Consider the following 15,939-nt stretch of genomic DNA (forward strand, 5'->3'; position numbering starts at 1 on the left):
TCAGTTGAAAATTAAGGAGAGCGTGTCATATTAATTACGGCTGCACATTGTATGGAATGGATTTAAATAAGTATTACATCTACAGCATTGGGGTAGTCTATTTGTTATATTGATTGAACATAATAAACTAGTTTGTTTTACAAATATAAATGGATTTCCTGAAAATATGAGTTTTGAATATGATATGGCCGTCCATTGCTGCAGCGAACGGTGATCATCAGTGTTTATTAATGTGTAGGCCCACTCATGTGTGCCATCAGTTGGTGTCAGTCTTCCCCTGCCCATTTGGCATAAATCGGTATAATATAATAACTCTCTGCCCAATCTAAGGGACAGCCATCCCTGTCAGGGCGCCTGTATGCATGGCGCTAACGGCAGCACGTTAATATCCCAACAGCCCTCACCCTTCTCCATCCCGCAACGACCAAAATGTGGCTATCTTTGATACATGTATCCCTACCCCAGACCAAACCATGCTTTCCCTGATACACGCCTCCCTACCCCGGACCAAACCCTGATACACGCCTCTCTATCCCCGACCAAGCCCTCGCCACACCTGACGCCTCCCTGCCCCCGACCAAACCCTCGCTATCCCTGATACACATCTCCCTACCCCCCGACCAAGCCCTGGCTACCCCTGACATCTCCCTAGGCCCGACCAAACCCTCGCTACCCCTGACGTCTCCCTACCCCCGACCAAACCCTCGCTATCCCTGATACACATCTCCCTACCCCCGACCAAGCCCTCGCTACCCCTGACATCTCCCTAGGCCCGACCAAACCCTCGCTACCCCTGACGTCTCCCTACCCCCAACCAAACCCTCGCTATCCCTGATACACATCTCCCTACCCCCGACCAAACCCTCGCTATCTCTGATACACATCTCCCTACCCCCGACCAAACCCTCGCTATCCCTGACGTCTCCCTACCCCCGACCAAACCCTCGCTACCCCTGACGTCTCCCCACCCCCGACCAAACCCTCGCTATCTCTGATACACATCTCCCTACCCCCGACCAAACCCTCGCTATCTCTGATACACATCTCCCTACCCCCGACCATATCCTCGCTATCCCTGATACACATCTCCCTACCCCCGACCAAGCCCTCGCTACCCCTGATACACATCTCCCTACCCCCGACCAAACCCTCGCTATCCCTGATACACATCTCCCTACCCCCGACCAAACCCTCGCTATCCCTGATACACATCTCCCTACCCCCGACCAAACCCTCGCTCTCCGTCCCGCCTCCCTAATACACAGTTCGAGGGTATCCCGAGTCTGCCCTGGTCTGTTTTACACATCTCTGTTCCGTCAGTACAGTTCAAGTACAATGTTCAGACTTCAAACAGCCATGGTATGTTTGAGATGTTTCCTAGAGATCATGAGGCGAACATTCCCCCATCAGCCACTAACAGTATCCCATCTCAGAGTTGTGTAGCGTAACACCTACGTTGTGTCTAACTAGAAAATGCGAGGTCCGGCCTTCCATGGCGGAGGTGCGGTCGGGTAGCCTTGTGATTAAAGTTTTCGCTCGTCACGCCGAAGACCTGGGTTCGATTCCCCATACGAGTACAATGGTGAAGTCCATTTCTGGCGTACCCCGCCGTGATATTGCTGGGATACTGCTAAAAGCGGCGTAAAACAATACTCACTCACTTCCATGGTGGCCTTGGGTCGTTGTACGTAACAGAGATGCATTGCTGTACATTTGAAACGTTAGATTTGATCATCAACTAGAAATCATTAAAAAAAACTTACAATTTGTATATCTATTATGCAGTTGGTATTTTGCTATTTATTATAAAGTAATAATGAACAACATACATAATGCTCTTACTGGACGCCACTGCCGACTGTCATTGCCCATTGATCCCAAGTTGTACTGTGTTGAACTTTAGCCTGTTTCTGACAATCTGGTGGCAAAATGGAAACTACCCACCGATCCGCAAATAAATAATGACTGCTTTTCTGTGGTGTGGTCCTATAAACCTTTCATATTTCCATAATATGTCAACAATTGCCGCGACTTCCTGCATCCGTGAGGCCATTAAAGATGGTAGGTATCGCGGCAATACTCGCCACAGCGTTCTTCCCTACACTCCCTGTGCGGAGCTTGTGTGGTCTATAGGGGAAAGCTGATTGAAGAGCTTTAATCGTATAGTGCGAGACATCATTAAGCACTAAATGTTCTCTTTGAAAGGTTTTCAGCATGACTAAGGATATTTATATCCCAATGTCACTGTGTGATAGTTGAATATTCCAATAGTCCGTGAATAACACATATACATGATTTAACTCTTACATTCGATTATGACTATCAATGTGTCGCTAATGACATACCTGTCCATCCTCTTTATAAATAACATACCCTACCTACCCTCACAAACAATGGTCATATCCATCTTCCTGTAAACCCCGGTACATGTCATCTTGGTGATATATTCCTGTATATCTCCCACTATCCTGATGATATAAACTCACCCCTTTGGTATAATCATATATTCCCCCCAAGCCCTGACAACTTACCCGTATATTTCCCATTACCACGTTGACACCTGTTTATCTTACAAAACATCATGATATACCCTCACTACCTATGATGATATACCCCTATATCTCACCAACACTGATCATATACAACTGTATATCTCACTAACAATGATTATTTACAGCGGTATATTCCGCAAAACCCTGATGATATATCTCCACTAACACTGATGCTATACCCCCACTAACACTGATGATATACCTCCACTAACACTGATGCTATACCTCCACTAACACTGATGCTATACCTCCACTAACACTGATGATATACCTCCACTAACACTGATGATATACCTCCACTAACACTGATGATATACCTCCACTAACACTGATGCTATACCTCCACTAACACTGATGATATACCTCCACTAACACTGATGCTATACCTCCACTAACACTGATGATATACCTCCACTAACACTGATGATATACCTCCACTAACACTGATGATATACCTCCACTAACACTGATGATATACCTCCACTAACACCGATAGTAAGCCTCTGCATATCACACAAATAAAGACAAAGGCCTCCTACACTTGTCAGATGTTTATATTGACTTGGTGGAAGGGAGTTTGTCCATCAGTCAGATGTTTATAAAAAAATAATTTATGTACTTGAAGGAAAGGAGTTTGTCCATCAGTCAGATGTTTATATGCACTTAAAGGAAGGGACTTTGTCCATCAGTCGATGTTTATATGCACTTGAAGGAAAGGACTTTGTCCATCAGTCAGATGTTTATATGCACTTGAAGGAAAGGACTTTGTCCACCAGTCAGATGTTTATATGCACTTGAAGGAAGGGAGTTTGTCCATCAGTTAGATGTTTATATTGACTTGGTGGAAGGGAGTTTGTCCATCAGTCAGATGTTTATAAAAAAATAATTTATGTACTTGAAGGAAAGGAGTTTGTCCATCAGTCAGATGTTTATATGCACTTGAAGGAAGGGACTTTGTCCATCAGTCAGATGTTTATATGCACTTAAAGGAAGGGACTTTGTCCATCAGTCAGATGTTTATATGCACTTGAAGGAAAGGACTTTGTCCATCAGTCAGATGTTTATATGCACTTGAAAGAAGGACGTCGTACTCTGGAGTCAGATATTTGCATGTTTATTAGTCAGATATGTATATGCACGAGAATGGCACGCTGGTATATCGTCAGAATACAAGTCATTAGAACATTCACGGTAGATATGTTGAGGTGTGCGCGAAGCTAACATTCTCGCTACATATACTACCTGGCATAACCACAAGGTTCGCAATGGGAATCTGCTAAACCACAGCTTCTCGCCACCTCGGGTGACTAATACCATGTTGTGAAGACGAAGGGTATTGTTTCACACCACCACGAGTCCTCTGACACCATCGTGCTATAGCGGGGTGTTTTGTCCCTCCCGTGACAGACAGCGCACACTGACACGGACCCAGCAATCGTACACGCTCCCCACCTGACTAAGAGTGTCCTCGCACCTGTACATCACCCTAGTTTCGACTGATGTCCAGCTTACTTGGTGGACTCATACGGCGGTAGGCCTATAGTCGTTAAAGCATTACACGACTGTTACATGGAGTACGTCTTAGCTACGAACAGGTGTTAGGCTAACTGCGCCGTCACTAACCAGTAGTGTCAAACGATGCACAGGTGCGCTGATACGCTAAAAAACTTACGTTTGAACTGGCGGATAACATTATATATTCTAGGTATAAGTTTGTTTTTTGTGAGAGTAATAGCCTCTAGTTTATATAGTAGCTGTTATAACTAGCTTTTTGATAAAAGTAATGTTGTTGTCGACGGGTAATAAAAAGAACATTAATACTAATATTTCCACCTAATTCCGTCCCGATAATGACTAGGCGTGTTGCCTGATGGACAGGTAAACAGTGGGCAGGTGTTTCTGGTTCATGACGAAGTATTTTCTGACGCTCAGGTAATCACCTCATCCTCACTTAATACCCAGGTCCCTGAAACCTACACCTGCTTCATATAGGTAACATGCAGGTGTTCTGATAACCAACCGTGAGCCAGGGTCGTCCTGTGTGACAGTAACATGGATCTCACGACACAGGTGTTTGGTGATTTCCCGGAGATCCTGTCGGCCTTGACCCCTGTCTTCTCACCCTTGCACACACCTGGCGATGGCGAGCTGATCTGTGACTCAAGGTATATCACCTGCAAACACCTGACTAGGGCGAGCTGATCTGTGAGTCTGGGTATAACACCCGCACACACCTGACTGGGGCGAGCTGATCTGTGAGTCTGGGTATAACACCTGCACACACCTGGCGATGGCGAGCTGATCTGTGAGTCTGGGTATAACACCCGCACACAACTGACTGGGGCGAGCTGATCTGCGAGTCTTGGTATAACACCCACACAAACCTGACTGGGGCGAGCTGATCTGTGACTCAAGGTATAACACCTGCAAACATCTGACTAGGGCGAGCTGATCTGTGTCTTTGTGTATGACACCTGCACACAGCTGATAAGGACGAGCTGATCTGTGACTGACTATCACACCTGCACACACCTGACTAGGGCGAGCTGATCTGTGACTTTGTGTATGACACCTGCACAAACCTGACTAGGACGAGCTGATCTGTGACTGACTATCACACCTGCACACACCTGCCTAGGGCGAGCTGATCTGAGAATCTGGGTATAACACCTGCACACACCTGACTAGGACGAGCTGATCTGTGACTGACTATAACACCTGCACACACCTGACCAGGACAAGCTGATCTGTGACTGACTATAACACCTGCACACACCTGACCAGAACAAGCTGATCTGTGACTGACTATAACACCTGCACACACCTGATTAGGCCGAGCTGATCTGAGACCTTGGCATAACACCTGCACACATCTGACTAGGGCGAGCTGATCTGAGACTATGGGTATAACACCTGCACACACCTGACCAGGACAAGCTGATCTGTGAGAGACTATAACACCTGCACACACCTGACTAGGGCGAGCTGATCTGTGAGTCTGGGTATAACACCTGCACTAACCTGACTAGGGCGAGCTGATCTGAGACTGACTATAACACCTGCACACACCTGACCAGAACAAGCTGATCTGTGACTGACTATAACACCTGCACACGCCGGACCAGGACGAGCTGATGTGAGACTCTGGGTATAACACCTGCACACACCTGACCAGGACAAGCTGATCTGTGACTGACTATAACACTTGCACACACCTGACTAGGGCGAGCTGATCTGTGAGTCTGGGTATAACACCTGCACTAACCTGACTAGGGCGAGCTGATCTGAGACTGACTATAACACCTGCACACACCTGACCAGAACAAGCTGATCTGTGACTGACTATAACACCTGCACACACCTGACTAGGGCGAGCTGATCTGAGACTCTGGGTATAACACCTGCACACGCCGGACCAGGACGAGCTGATGTGAGATCTAGTTAACAACAGTCCACCGTATTGGGAGATTGTTGTTCTGAGCAGCAAGCTCCGGTAACATACGTGATGCAGTCCGCTTGATAACCTACACATAATCATGGTTGTCGTTATTCTTTAAGCTTCACTGACGACAAAGCCTTTTACGTGCACCTCCTGAACAGCTCACCGTACGCACGCTAGTGCTCGGGTCCCTCATATGTTAATGTACAGGTGAAGGGTAAAGACAGATTATACCAACGTTAGCCTCTTGTGGTGTGTCAAGGGGATTAAGGTATTTGATAATTCATGCGGTTAGCTACCTTATGCTTCTGTATGGTTTCCTTTGGCGGCAAATACCAGGACCAAGTCTGGGTTATGGTTGCTAATTTCGGTGAGGTTTAACATGTGGTATTGTGGTCGGGAACAGGGGTTTTACCAACGCCATTTGCAGGGGAAAGTTTGGGACATTCAGTGAGAAATGTGGCATTGTATAATTGCATGGAACAAGAGGTTGATCAACACCATGAAGGGTAACGGTTGAGACTATCAATGAGACCTGTAACACGGTATTGTGGGAGACGATACACGCCAACAGCGGGATAGCGGTTGAGACTATCAATGAGACCTGTAACACGGTATTGTGGGAGACGATACACGCCAACAGCGGGATAGCTGTTGAGACTATCAATGAGACCTGTAACACGGTATTGTGGGAGACGATACACGCCAACAGCGGGATAGCTGTTGAGACTATCAGTGAGACCTGTAACACGGTATTGTGGGCGACGATACACGCCAAGAGCGGTGTAACGGTTGAGACAACCTATGAGACCTGTAACACGGTATTGTAGGGGCCATACACGCCAACAGCGGGGTAACGGTTGAGACCATCAGTGAGACCTGTAACACGGTATTGTGGGCGACGATACACGCCAACAGCGGTGTAACGGTTGAGACAACCAATGAGACCTGTAACACGATATTGTGGGCGACGATACACGCCAACAGCGTTGTAACGGTTGAGACTATCAATGGGACCTCTAACACGTTATTGTGGGCGAGAATACACGCCAACAGCAGGGAAACGGTTGAAGTTTTTCAATGAGACCTGTAACACTGAATTATCGGCGAGAACAGGGGTTTCATCCCGACCACAACACGGGTAATATGTATGTTAGTAAATACCACAACAATTGCCGCCTTTGGAGGTGTTTGTTTAGAAATGAAATCCTCCGCAGAACCAATAGCAAAGGAATGTGTATGGTTAACTGGGTTAAGTCCATTCACCCTTTCAACCTCAATGTTTGTAAACTTCGATTCCATAGATAAATACGTTTTTTTATAAATACCAGGAGCCAATATAAACAAGCTGTGTAAAACTTCATCTGGCCAGCCTGTGTTTGTAGGTGTATTTATATCGTGTTTAACTGCGGCGACTTCAGTCGCCATAAGGGCAGTCAGCAGCCTCATCCCTTCCCCTCAACATCAACAACTGCTATAAGGCCATACGCGCTTTCCCAAGGTCTTGAGGGAGGGGAAAGGTGGGAAGATGGCTCTAATGAAAGTAAGAGCTCGGACTTCCGAGGGGGCGGTGGTGGAAGGGGGGACGGGCGCACTCACCCACCCCCGAACCACAATGGCACCTAACCCGTACCATATGCGGGCAATAATACGCGGCAAAGTGCCCAAGCATAAATCATATCTGCTTTATGGAATCATAACTGCATAGAGTCGTTAGGGACAGAATTGGACCGGACTTCGCGTGACCCACCCCAACCCCATACCCTACCCCACCCCCTCACGTACGCACGCACGCACACGCACACACACACACACGCGCGCGCACATACAGACACACACACACACACACACATCGGAGTGACCGGCGTCATATTGTGACGGAGGAAGAAACCAGAACCTTCCAGGGACAGGAAGTGATGAACCGGTTTAAACCGTCCTTTTAAATCAAGACAAGAGAAAGTACACGTTTGGACCATCCAGTCCTTCAAGACTCAGAAGTACCCGCAATTGCCATCCGGTCCTTCAAGACTCAGAAGTACCCGCAATCGCCATCCGGTCCTACAAGACTCAGAAGTACCCGCAATTGCCATCCGGTCCTACAAGACTCAGAAGTACCCGCAATTGCCATCCGGTCCTACAAGACTCAGAAGTACCCGCAATTGCCATCCAGTCCTACAAGACTCAGAAGTACCCGCAATTGTCATCCGGTCCTAAGACGGTCAGAGGACAAAATCGCCCGATCTACTCGGCCCTACAAGACGTAGGAAGAAACAACCGATACGTTCTTGAAGACAGAAGAAGAACCCCTCTATCCACCCAGCCCTACCTGACAGAGGAAATATAATGCTAGTCCACCCGAACCCTGAGGACACCCGGCCGTTCGTGCACAGCGGCGCGACAATCCCAGTGGTGGCGATAAGCGAGCCACACACTAAGGTAACTGTTTCTCACGCAGGCTTTCACACACACACACACACGCAAGCACACACACACGCACGCACGCACGCACGCGAGCACACACACACGCACGCACGCACGCACACACACACACACACACACACACTACCCCACACCTCCCCCTGAACATACAGGTTTAGCAACATAATGATCTCCGTTATATATCAACGTGCAGTTCACCTTAAAATAAATCCAACATCCGTTTAATTCAACTCTGTACAACAGAACACTGATATAGAACACTGTGTCCTTTCAGCCGCCGCTTTACCGTTTGCAGCTTAGGTTTCATAAGAATATCATACCTTCCAACCCCGTTCAGATATATTGTCGTTACCTGTGCACACCTGAGCCTTCAGCTATGCTACATCCTCAGCCATCTGTTCCAGCGGGCCTGTCACTCACAGTAACATCAGATATAAACACATGCACTATCTCCACTTCATGCGTTTATTTACTGATTGCCTTCGCCCTGACAACACTTCTTGATCGTCATGTCAGAAGCTGCCTTAATCAGCGTTACAAACACGTGCGTAGCTGGAGATTACTTTATCTATCAAACCGTTTTTTCTCTAATCAACTAGACTTTAACACATCTAATGCCCGTCAAAGAGTGTATATTTTAAACACGGAGATTCCTTATCACACTTAATGTTATTTTCTGCTATACCTACACAAATTGGATTTTAATACGACAGCTTATTTATCCAGATTTTTTCAGCGATTTCCACATCTGCAACGGTCGTGTAGGCGTCATTAGCTAAACGGTTATATTAAACACGTGCAGCACGAGACAAGCTCTAATTATTTGGAATATTTGACGGGGATTTATATTCGATGAAAGCGATACTGGGAAAGCATAAAATACGACATCATAATTCATGCACAATCGTCCTATCAACCATCTCAGTGGAGGAAAAAATTCTCCGGCGCTTATATCCAAGTCGACAGATTTGCAGCGGTTATGGATATATATATATTGACGCCATACTAATTTTTAAGAAGATAGGATCATTGGGTATGAATTTTAAGTTCGGTGCTTGTTCGTTTTGCGACATGTCGTTTTCAATTTCCTTGTCATAATGCCGCCTCTATTGAGGGTATCCCTTGGGCACGACTGCCTATAACTATTATAAGTACAATGGTGCCTTTGGGGCCGGGGAACGCAGACAAACGAGGCCGCACGGTGGAAGGGGGTGGGGATTTGACACAGCCGGACTACAACAAAATGCGCAGGGATCTTTCTTCTGTCTAGTCATCTTTCTCTTTGATGGAGGAAGAAAAAAATTTTCAACCTTTGTCAGCAACAGGCGGTGATGAGTAATGTTACTTGATGTGAAATATCAAAAGTAGAATTACGCATACTGATATTAAATTGACAGAATTATTCAGAAATACTATTCTTATACACAAACAATTTTTCACTTAATTTTACAATTTATTGTAAAAATAAAAAATCTCATTTAATAATCCTTATATGGATACTTAGCATGTATAAATTTCATCTATGTCAATGTGGCACATTTATTAGATTTTAAAATAATAATTTTTCAAATCTATTCAAGAAAACGGTAAATCGCTTTATGGTAATTTTGAGATATGATTATCTAAAAGAATATGAATTAAGTTTGATGGAAAAATGTAGGCTAACTTTGAAGTGTTACAATATACTTTGAATCTAATCTGTATTACTAATTCCACAGCCCGGCTCGCCGGTAGAGAGTGCGGGGTACACTTCAAAGAGACTTCGCATCAGGCAGGTAATACATGAACAAGCAGTGGATGACTGGTTACATTATTCAGCACCTGGGGAAATCGCACTGGATTAAACAGTATGCATCATCGACTCGGTTGCTTCTCAACAAAACACAATTTGCGTAAAAAACAAGTTTCAATTAAGACACTTGAGGACAAGTACACATCTGTGACAGGAAACCATGTTGTAACGAACACACGCCGTACTCCGCCGTACGGATGGTTAACTAATTACCACGTACGTATATTTTAACACCGGTCTTTCATCGTTTAACCGTATAATATTTTTAAAGGATTCACTTGCTGTGAAATTAAGACTCCAATTACGTATATACTACATTGAAGAGATTTATACACTGACGAGACATCTGGGCTGTGTGTACTTGTTTTTTTCTACGGTACCTTTTGACACATCTAAAGTACTTGCCATCTACCCCCTGACACCCGTTTTGTTGGGTTGCTCTGATAGGAGTGGGGGACGGGTACGTGAACAGCCCACTAATCTTCGACATTCAGTTTCTACCACACATTGGAGCCCTTAACGTTCTCACATTACAACCGCTAGATTCGGAGAGGAGGGAGGGTAACGCTCACGTGAAAAGAAACATGACCCCCGGGGGTCCGTGTCGCCGATTTACTCCAAAGTGTTCATCTCCCTTGTAATCACCCCCACCATGTGGACGAGCATCTGAAAAGTGTAAATCCTGCCATTCTGTTGGGCTTACACACCGGCAAATTGTCAGTGTTAAATGAACGGAGTACAAAGGTAGGCAGATGGGCCTGTAATTAGCCCGTCATTAACAGGTGTAATGTGGAGCTGTCGGTTACCACTAAATGAGCAGTTATAGAGCTTGTTACCAACCTATTTCTGCGTGAAGGCTCCTCACAGTGTTCCCCAGCAACTCTTCTTGGTGACTCTCACTGAATTTGTATTTTTCGTACAGATCCAAAATGTACTTGGGTGGGTTGGTTTCTTTTTCGTATGGATTTGGTATCTTTCTGGATGGCTTGGGAGGGGTGCTTGTGAAGCCGAGTAGCTTCCTCACTGCCTCGTGCAACAGAATGTTTTTCCCTGCATCGATGTTCGATCCTTGATCCTTAGTCACAACATAGTGAAATAATATGTACACAAAAATCACCAAACACGATGGATTTTTCATTTTGAAAATTCAACAGACTTCATCCAGTACCATAAAACATAGCAAGAATCTCCTCATCCAGAAACAATTTTCCTGGTGGACAAAGTCGCCCACAGCGCTTAGTACATTTCACGTCACAATTAGATTGTGAGATTTAGACATACTGTGTATGCGGTCTATTAGCTGGCTATTTGGTATGCGTCCATGGGGAGAGAAAAACAACGTGTTTACTCCAGGTGGGTTAATCTCGAAATTTGTGAATCAAATTCTAGACGTTCACAATTTAAATCCTGCGCGTCCAAGTTGTCAAAACTTGAGAAAAGTTTGCACGTAACGACTGAAGCAGCGAAACACCTGTCCCGTGAAAAAACAATAGAGAACCACTTTTCTTCTCGGCACTTGTGAGCCTTACTCCTTACTCCTCCAGTGGCGGCCTACTATGCTTCTTTTACACGTCAAAAGCTGAGTGAATGCGCCCAACGCAAGCCCCGCCCCCTCGCGGCCAGTGGCGACAGTGAGAACGAGAGCGGTTTAGCAGCACGGTAGTAAGCATACGATCTCTGCAGCAGGAGACGAATGTGTGCTGTAGTCGGCTACGGCCGCCCAAGCATACACTCGCTATCTCCGCAGGCCAGAAGACCAGCCGACGCACGGCGTTTATACGTTAGGCGACGGACGCTGAAACAGTAATGTAGGTAGCGAGCACGGTCTGCATGACTGACAGAACACACAGCTAAAGCTGGCATCTGTCTCTCTCCGAGGACAGCGGATCCTTCAAGGTGTAGTCCAGCCTACAGTTTTATAGCAGGGCTGTAATCCCTGCCGGTGTTTAATAGAAAACCTGGTGGGTTGGAAAACAATGAATGTGTTTACAGATGCTGACGCTGGCTGAACTGAGAGACTGTTTTTTTCCTGATAGTATCAGTAAGGGGAATGTTTTCTAAAAGGGTTGTGTAATTTCCCCTCTGTGTACTATATGTTTCATCACCGTATAGAAATATTTTCATTTTCTTAAGATAATTTTCCCGAGCATCAATGTGGATCCCGTCATGGCATAATAGAAAGTCTAAACATGTCTGGCCTGGGTGGAAGGTGTATGGCTGGATCAGAGAGCGTCACTCCGCACCCCCTCCCCCGGGGAGACTCGCTGTCACCGTACACGGTCCAACCCACTACCACCCACCGCTCACCACAGCGCACGGCTTGGAAGAGAAAAAACTTTTCATGTATCTAACCTCGGAGTTGTTTGCTAAACAAATCTTACTTCAGATACCAAACGCAAAACATTTGTGAAACGTCAAGATAATCATTGTTTGATTTTTTGTTTGTAATATATCACACGATAATGGCACATAAGTAGGTAACTGGTGGGTATGGCGGTACAGGCTACCTTCCTGTTATGAACGCAAAAATGACCTGGCGTTGATTTTGCGCCAATCTCGCAGTCACATTAACGTGTTTGCAGTCCAGTGATATCAAATTTACGCTCCACCGAGAGATAACATGGACGTTATTCAATTGTATAAAATTGGTTAGTCCTGCCAATTAGAAGACACTCGGTTAAGTACATGTCACTGGGGATAGTCTTCGTGGCATGCAATGCCCTCATTTATTCGTTGTGTTTCTCCCCGTGGGAATCCGGGTTACAATAATTTCCCAGTGACATATGCTTCTAGGAGGCGACAGAATGGATCGGGTGGTCATTGTTGGCGACAGGTTGATAGCGGTCAGCGTATCATGACGGCGTGTGTGTGCTTATAATATCAAACACTGGTTGGTCTCGTCCAGGTTCGATTTTTCACAGGCTGCCCCCATATAGTTGGAATATTGTTGACTGCGTGCGTCTGCTCTCACTGTCGATAACATCACAACTAATATACTGCTGCACATCTAGCCTCTACATTCATAGCCTCTCATACTGTCAATCCAGGCCAATCCTTTCCCTGCTTACAGTCAATCCTGGCCAACCCTTTCCCTGCCTACTGTCAATCCTCGCCAACTCTTTCCCTGCCTACTGTCAATCCTGGCCAACCCTTTCCCTGCCTACTGTCAATCCTGGCCAACCCTTTCCCTGTCTACTGTCAATCCTGGCCAACTCTTTCCCTGCCTACTGTCAATCCTGGCCAACCCTTTCCCTGCCTTCTGTTAATCCTGGCCAACCCTTTACCTGTCTACTGTCAATCCTGGTCAACCATTTCCCTACCTATTGTCAATCCTGGCCAACTCTTTCCCTGCCTTCTGTCAATCCTGGCCAACCCTTTCCTTAGCCTTCTGTCAATCCTGCCACATCCTTTCCCTGCCTACTGCCAATCCTGCGTAACCAAACCCTTTTCCTGCCTACTGTCAATCCTGGTCAATTCTTTCCCTGCCTACTGTCAATCCTGCCACATCCTTTCCCTGCCTACTGCCAACCCTGCCTAACCAAACCCTTATCCTGCCTACTGTCAATCCTGGTCAATTCTTTCCCTGCCTACTGTCAATCCTGCCACATCCTTTCCCTGCCTACTGCCAATCCTGCCTAACCAAACCCTTTTCCTGCCTACTCTCAATCCTGGTCAACTCTTTCCCTGCCTACTGTCAATCCTGCCACATCCTTTCCCTGCCTACTGTCAATCCTGCCCGACCAAACCCTTTCCCTGCTTAATGTCAATCCTGGTCAACCCTTTCCCTGCCTACTGTCAATCCTGGGCAACCCTTTCCCCGCCTTCGGTCTATCCTGCCACATCCTTTCCCTGCCTTCGGTCAATCCTGCCTAACCAAACTCTTTCCCTGCCTACTGTCGATCCTGGTCAACCATTTCCCTGCCTACTGTCAATCCTGCCCAACCCTTTCTCTGCCTACTGTCAATCCTGCCCAACTCTTTCCCTGCCTTCGGTCAATCCTGCCCAACCCTTTCCCTGCTTAATGTCAATCCTGGCCAACCCTTTCTCTGCCTACTGTCAATCCTGCCCAACTCTTTCCCTGCCTTCGGTCAATCCTGCCCAACCCTTTCCCTGCTTAATGTCAATCCTGGCCAACCCTTTCCCTGCCTACTGTCAATCCTGGCCAACCCTTTCCCAGCCTTCTGTCAATCCTGCCCAACTCTTTCCCTGCCTTCGGTCAATCCTGCCCAAGCATACCCTTTCCCTGCCTACTGTCAGTTCTGGCCTAACCCTTTCCCTGCCTTCTGTCACGCCCGTTAATGTTAGCAAGAGCCGATTAAAAGCTAAACTTGGGGTATGACAATGTGAGATCTCACTGATTGTATAACCGGAGCCCGACGGTTTGCCCGTCCAGATTCAGTCAATAACAAGGCCTTGTAATGCTGAAACGACGTTCATTGAGTAACTCACTCCTTCAGACGGGCACACCTGGCAGCCCCCCTTCTCCCCCTCTCTCCCCAACAACCCGACTTCCCTCTACCCCCCCCCCCCCCCCCCCCCCCCCCCTTATTGATCTGACAACAGATAAACATTGTCCACAGCGTTTCCAGTGTCTTACGTCTATCTCTCTCTACCTCGTAACCATGAACCTTCCCGTCAACTCCCTCCTCAATTGACGTGCCATCCCCTTCTCTCATTTGTCTCCCCACACAACCCTCCTATACTTCCAGACAAGAGCCAGTTCATTCACAAATAGTTGTTACATGATAAAATACGATATTTATTCGGAGTTAGTGGAGTCGCTGCACTTGGACAAACGTTATCAGATGATATGTCTTGAGGATATGTCCCTAAATCAGCGCTGTCTAATTTGAATAATTTACAATTGAGGACCTATATAGGTGGCGCCTGCACAGGAGGCCGTGTCTTGTGCTCTGTCCTACCTGAGATAAGCGTTTAGGAACCGACCATTTCATATCCTGGGGGTGGCGGGTGGGGTGGATGGGATTGCTTTCTTTTATAAATATAATCACGAGACTTGTAAAATAATTTGCCTCAGGTTTTACCCACACAAAATGAAACTGTTCGCTGTTCGCTGTTCGATTGGATATAAAGATGTGTTTTATGATATGACAATATCCGAAAACATATTTTGTCTCTAACGAAAATAATAGGAAGCAGCCATCCCAAACAAACCCACCAAACCCAATCCCCGCGCCTCCCTTGTTCAGCCCCATCCCTCTGAACATGGTCGGGAAAACAAAATTTAACCATACTTATCATACAACTATCATAGAGCGTGGTTAAATGTTTGACATTGTTGACGCAGATACCTTTAACAAAATATTCATTCCGAAATGTCATTTTTACTGATAAGATGTCTGCCATGGTGATCATTAAATCACATTGTTATCAATTTTCAGTTTCGTTAGCTTTGATCACATTTATTCTGTCATACCCCTGCGGAGGTAATTCACAGGCTGGCGACTCAATTCCCGAAACTCGGTCGGCCACTTTTCTCTACCTTGCTGTCACGTTCTCTATAATTTCTTGAGTGACCCAACTTTGTGGGTTACACGAGTACATGGGTCCTAGTTTAACAAGTTTTCCTCAAACGAAATGTGAACTATGTGCGAGAACAAGACAGCCAACATCAACTCATCCCCGGGACGGAGAATGTAGAACAGGTCAATTTACTGATCATTAAATCCTCCATGGACGATTTGTTTATAGAATAC

General features: G+C 46.2%; 1 protein-coding gene across 1 annotated transcript in view; it reads right to left on the reverse strand.

The window, feature by feature from the left end:
• LOC124151033 (bone morphogenetic protein 3-like) overlaps positions 1 to 11,981 on the reverse strand; it is a 57,249-nt gene extending 45,268 nt beyond the window's left edge. Inside the window, exon 1 of the mRNA XM_046523273.2 lies at positions 11,063 to 11,981. Coding sequence (XP_046379229.1) covers positions 11,063 to 11,360 — 298 coding nt within the window. The 5' untranslated portion in view covers positions 11,361 to 11,981. The remainder of the gene's footprint in view (positions 1 to 11,062) is intronic.
• Positions 11,982 to 15,939: the final 3,958 nt, after the last annotated feature.

This window comes from Haliotis rufescens, unplaced genomic scaffold, assembly GCF_023055435.1.
Source record: "Haliotis rufescens isolate VD_foot unplaced genomic scaffold, xgHalRufe1.0.p SCAF_20, whole genome shotgun sequence".
NCBI classification, from domain to species: Eukaryota; Metazoa; Mollusca; class Gastropoda; order Lepetellida; family Haliotidae; genus Haliotis; species Haliotis rufescens.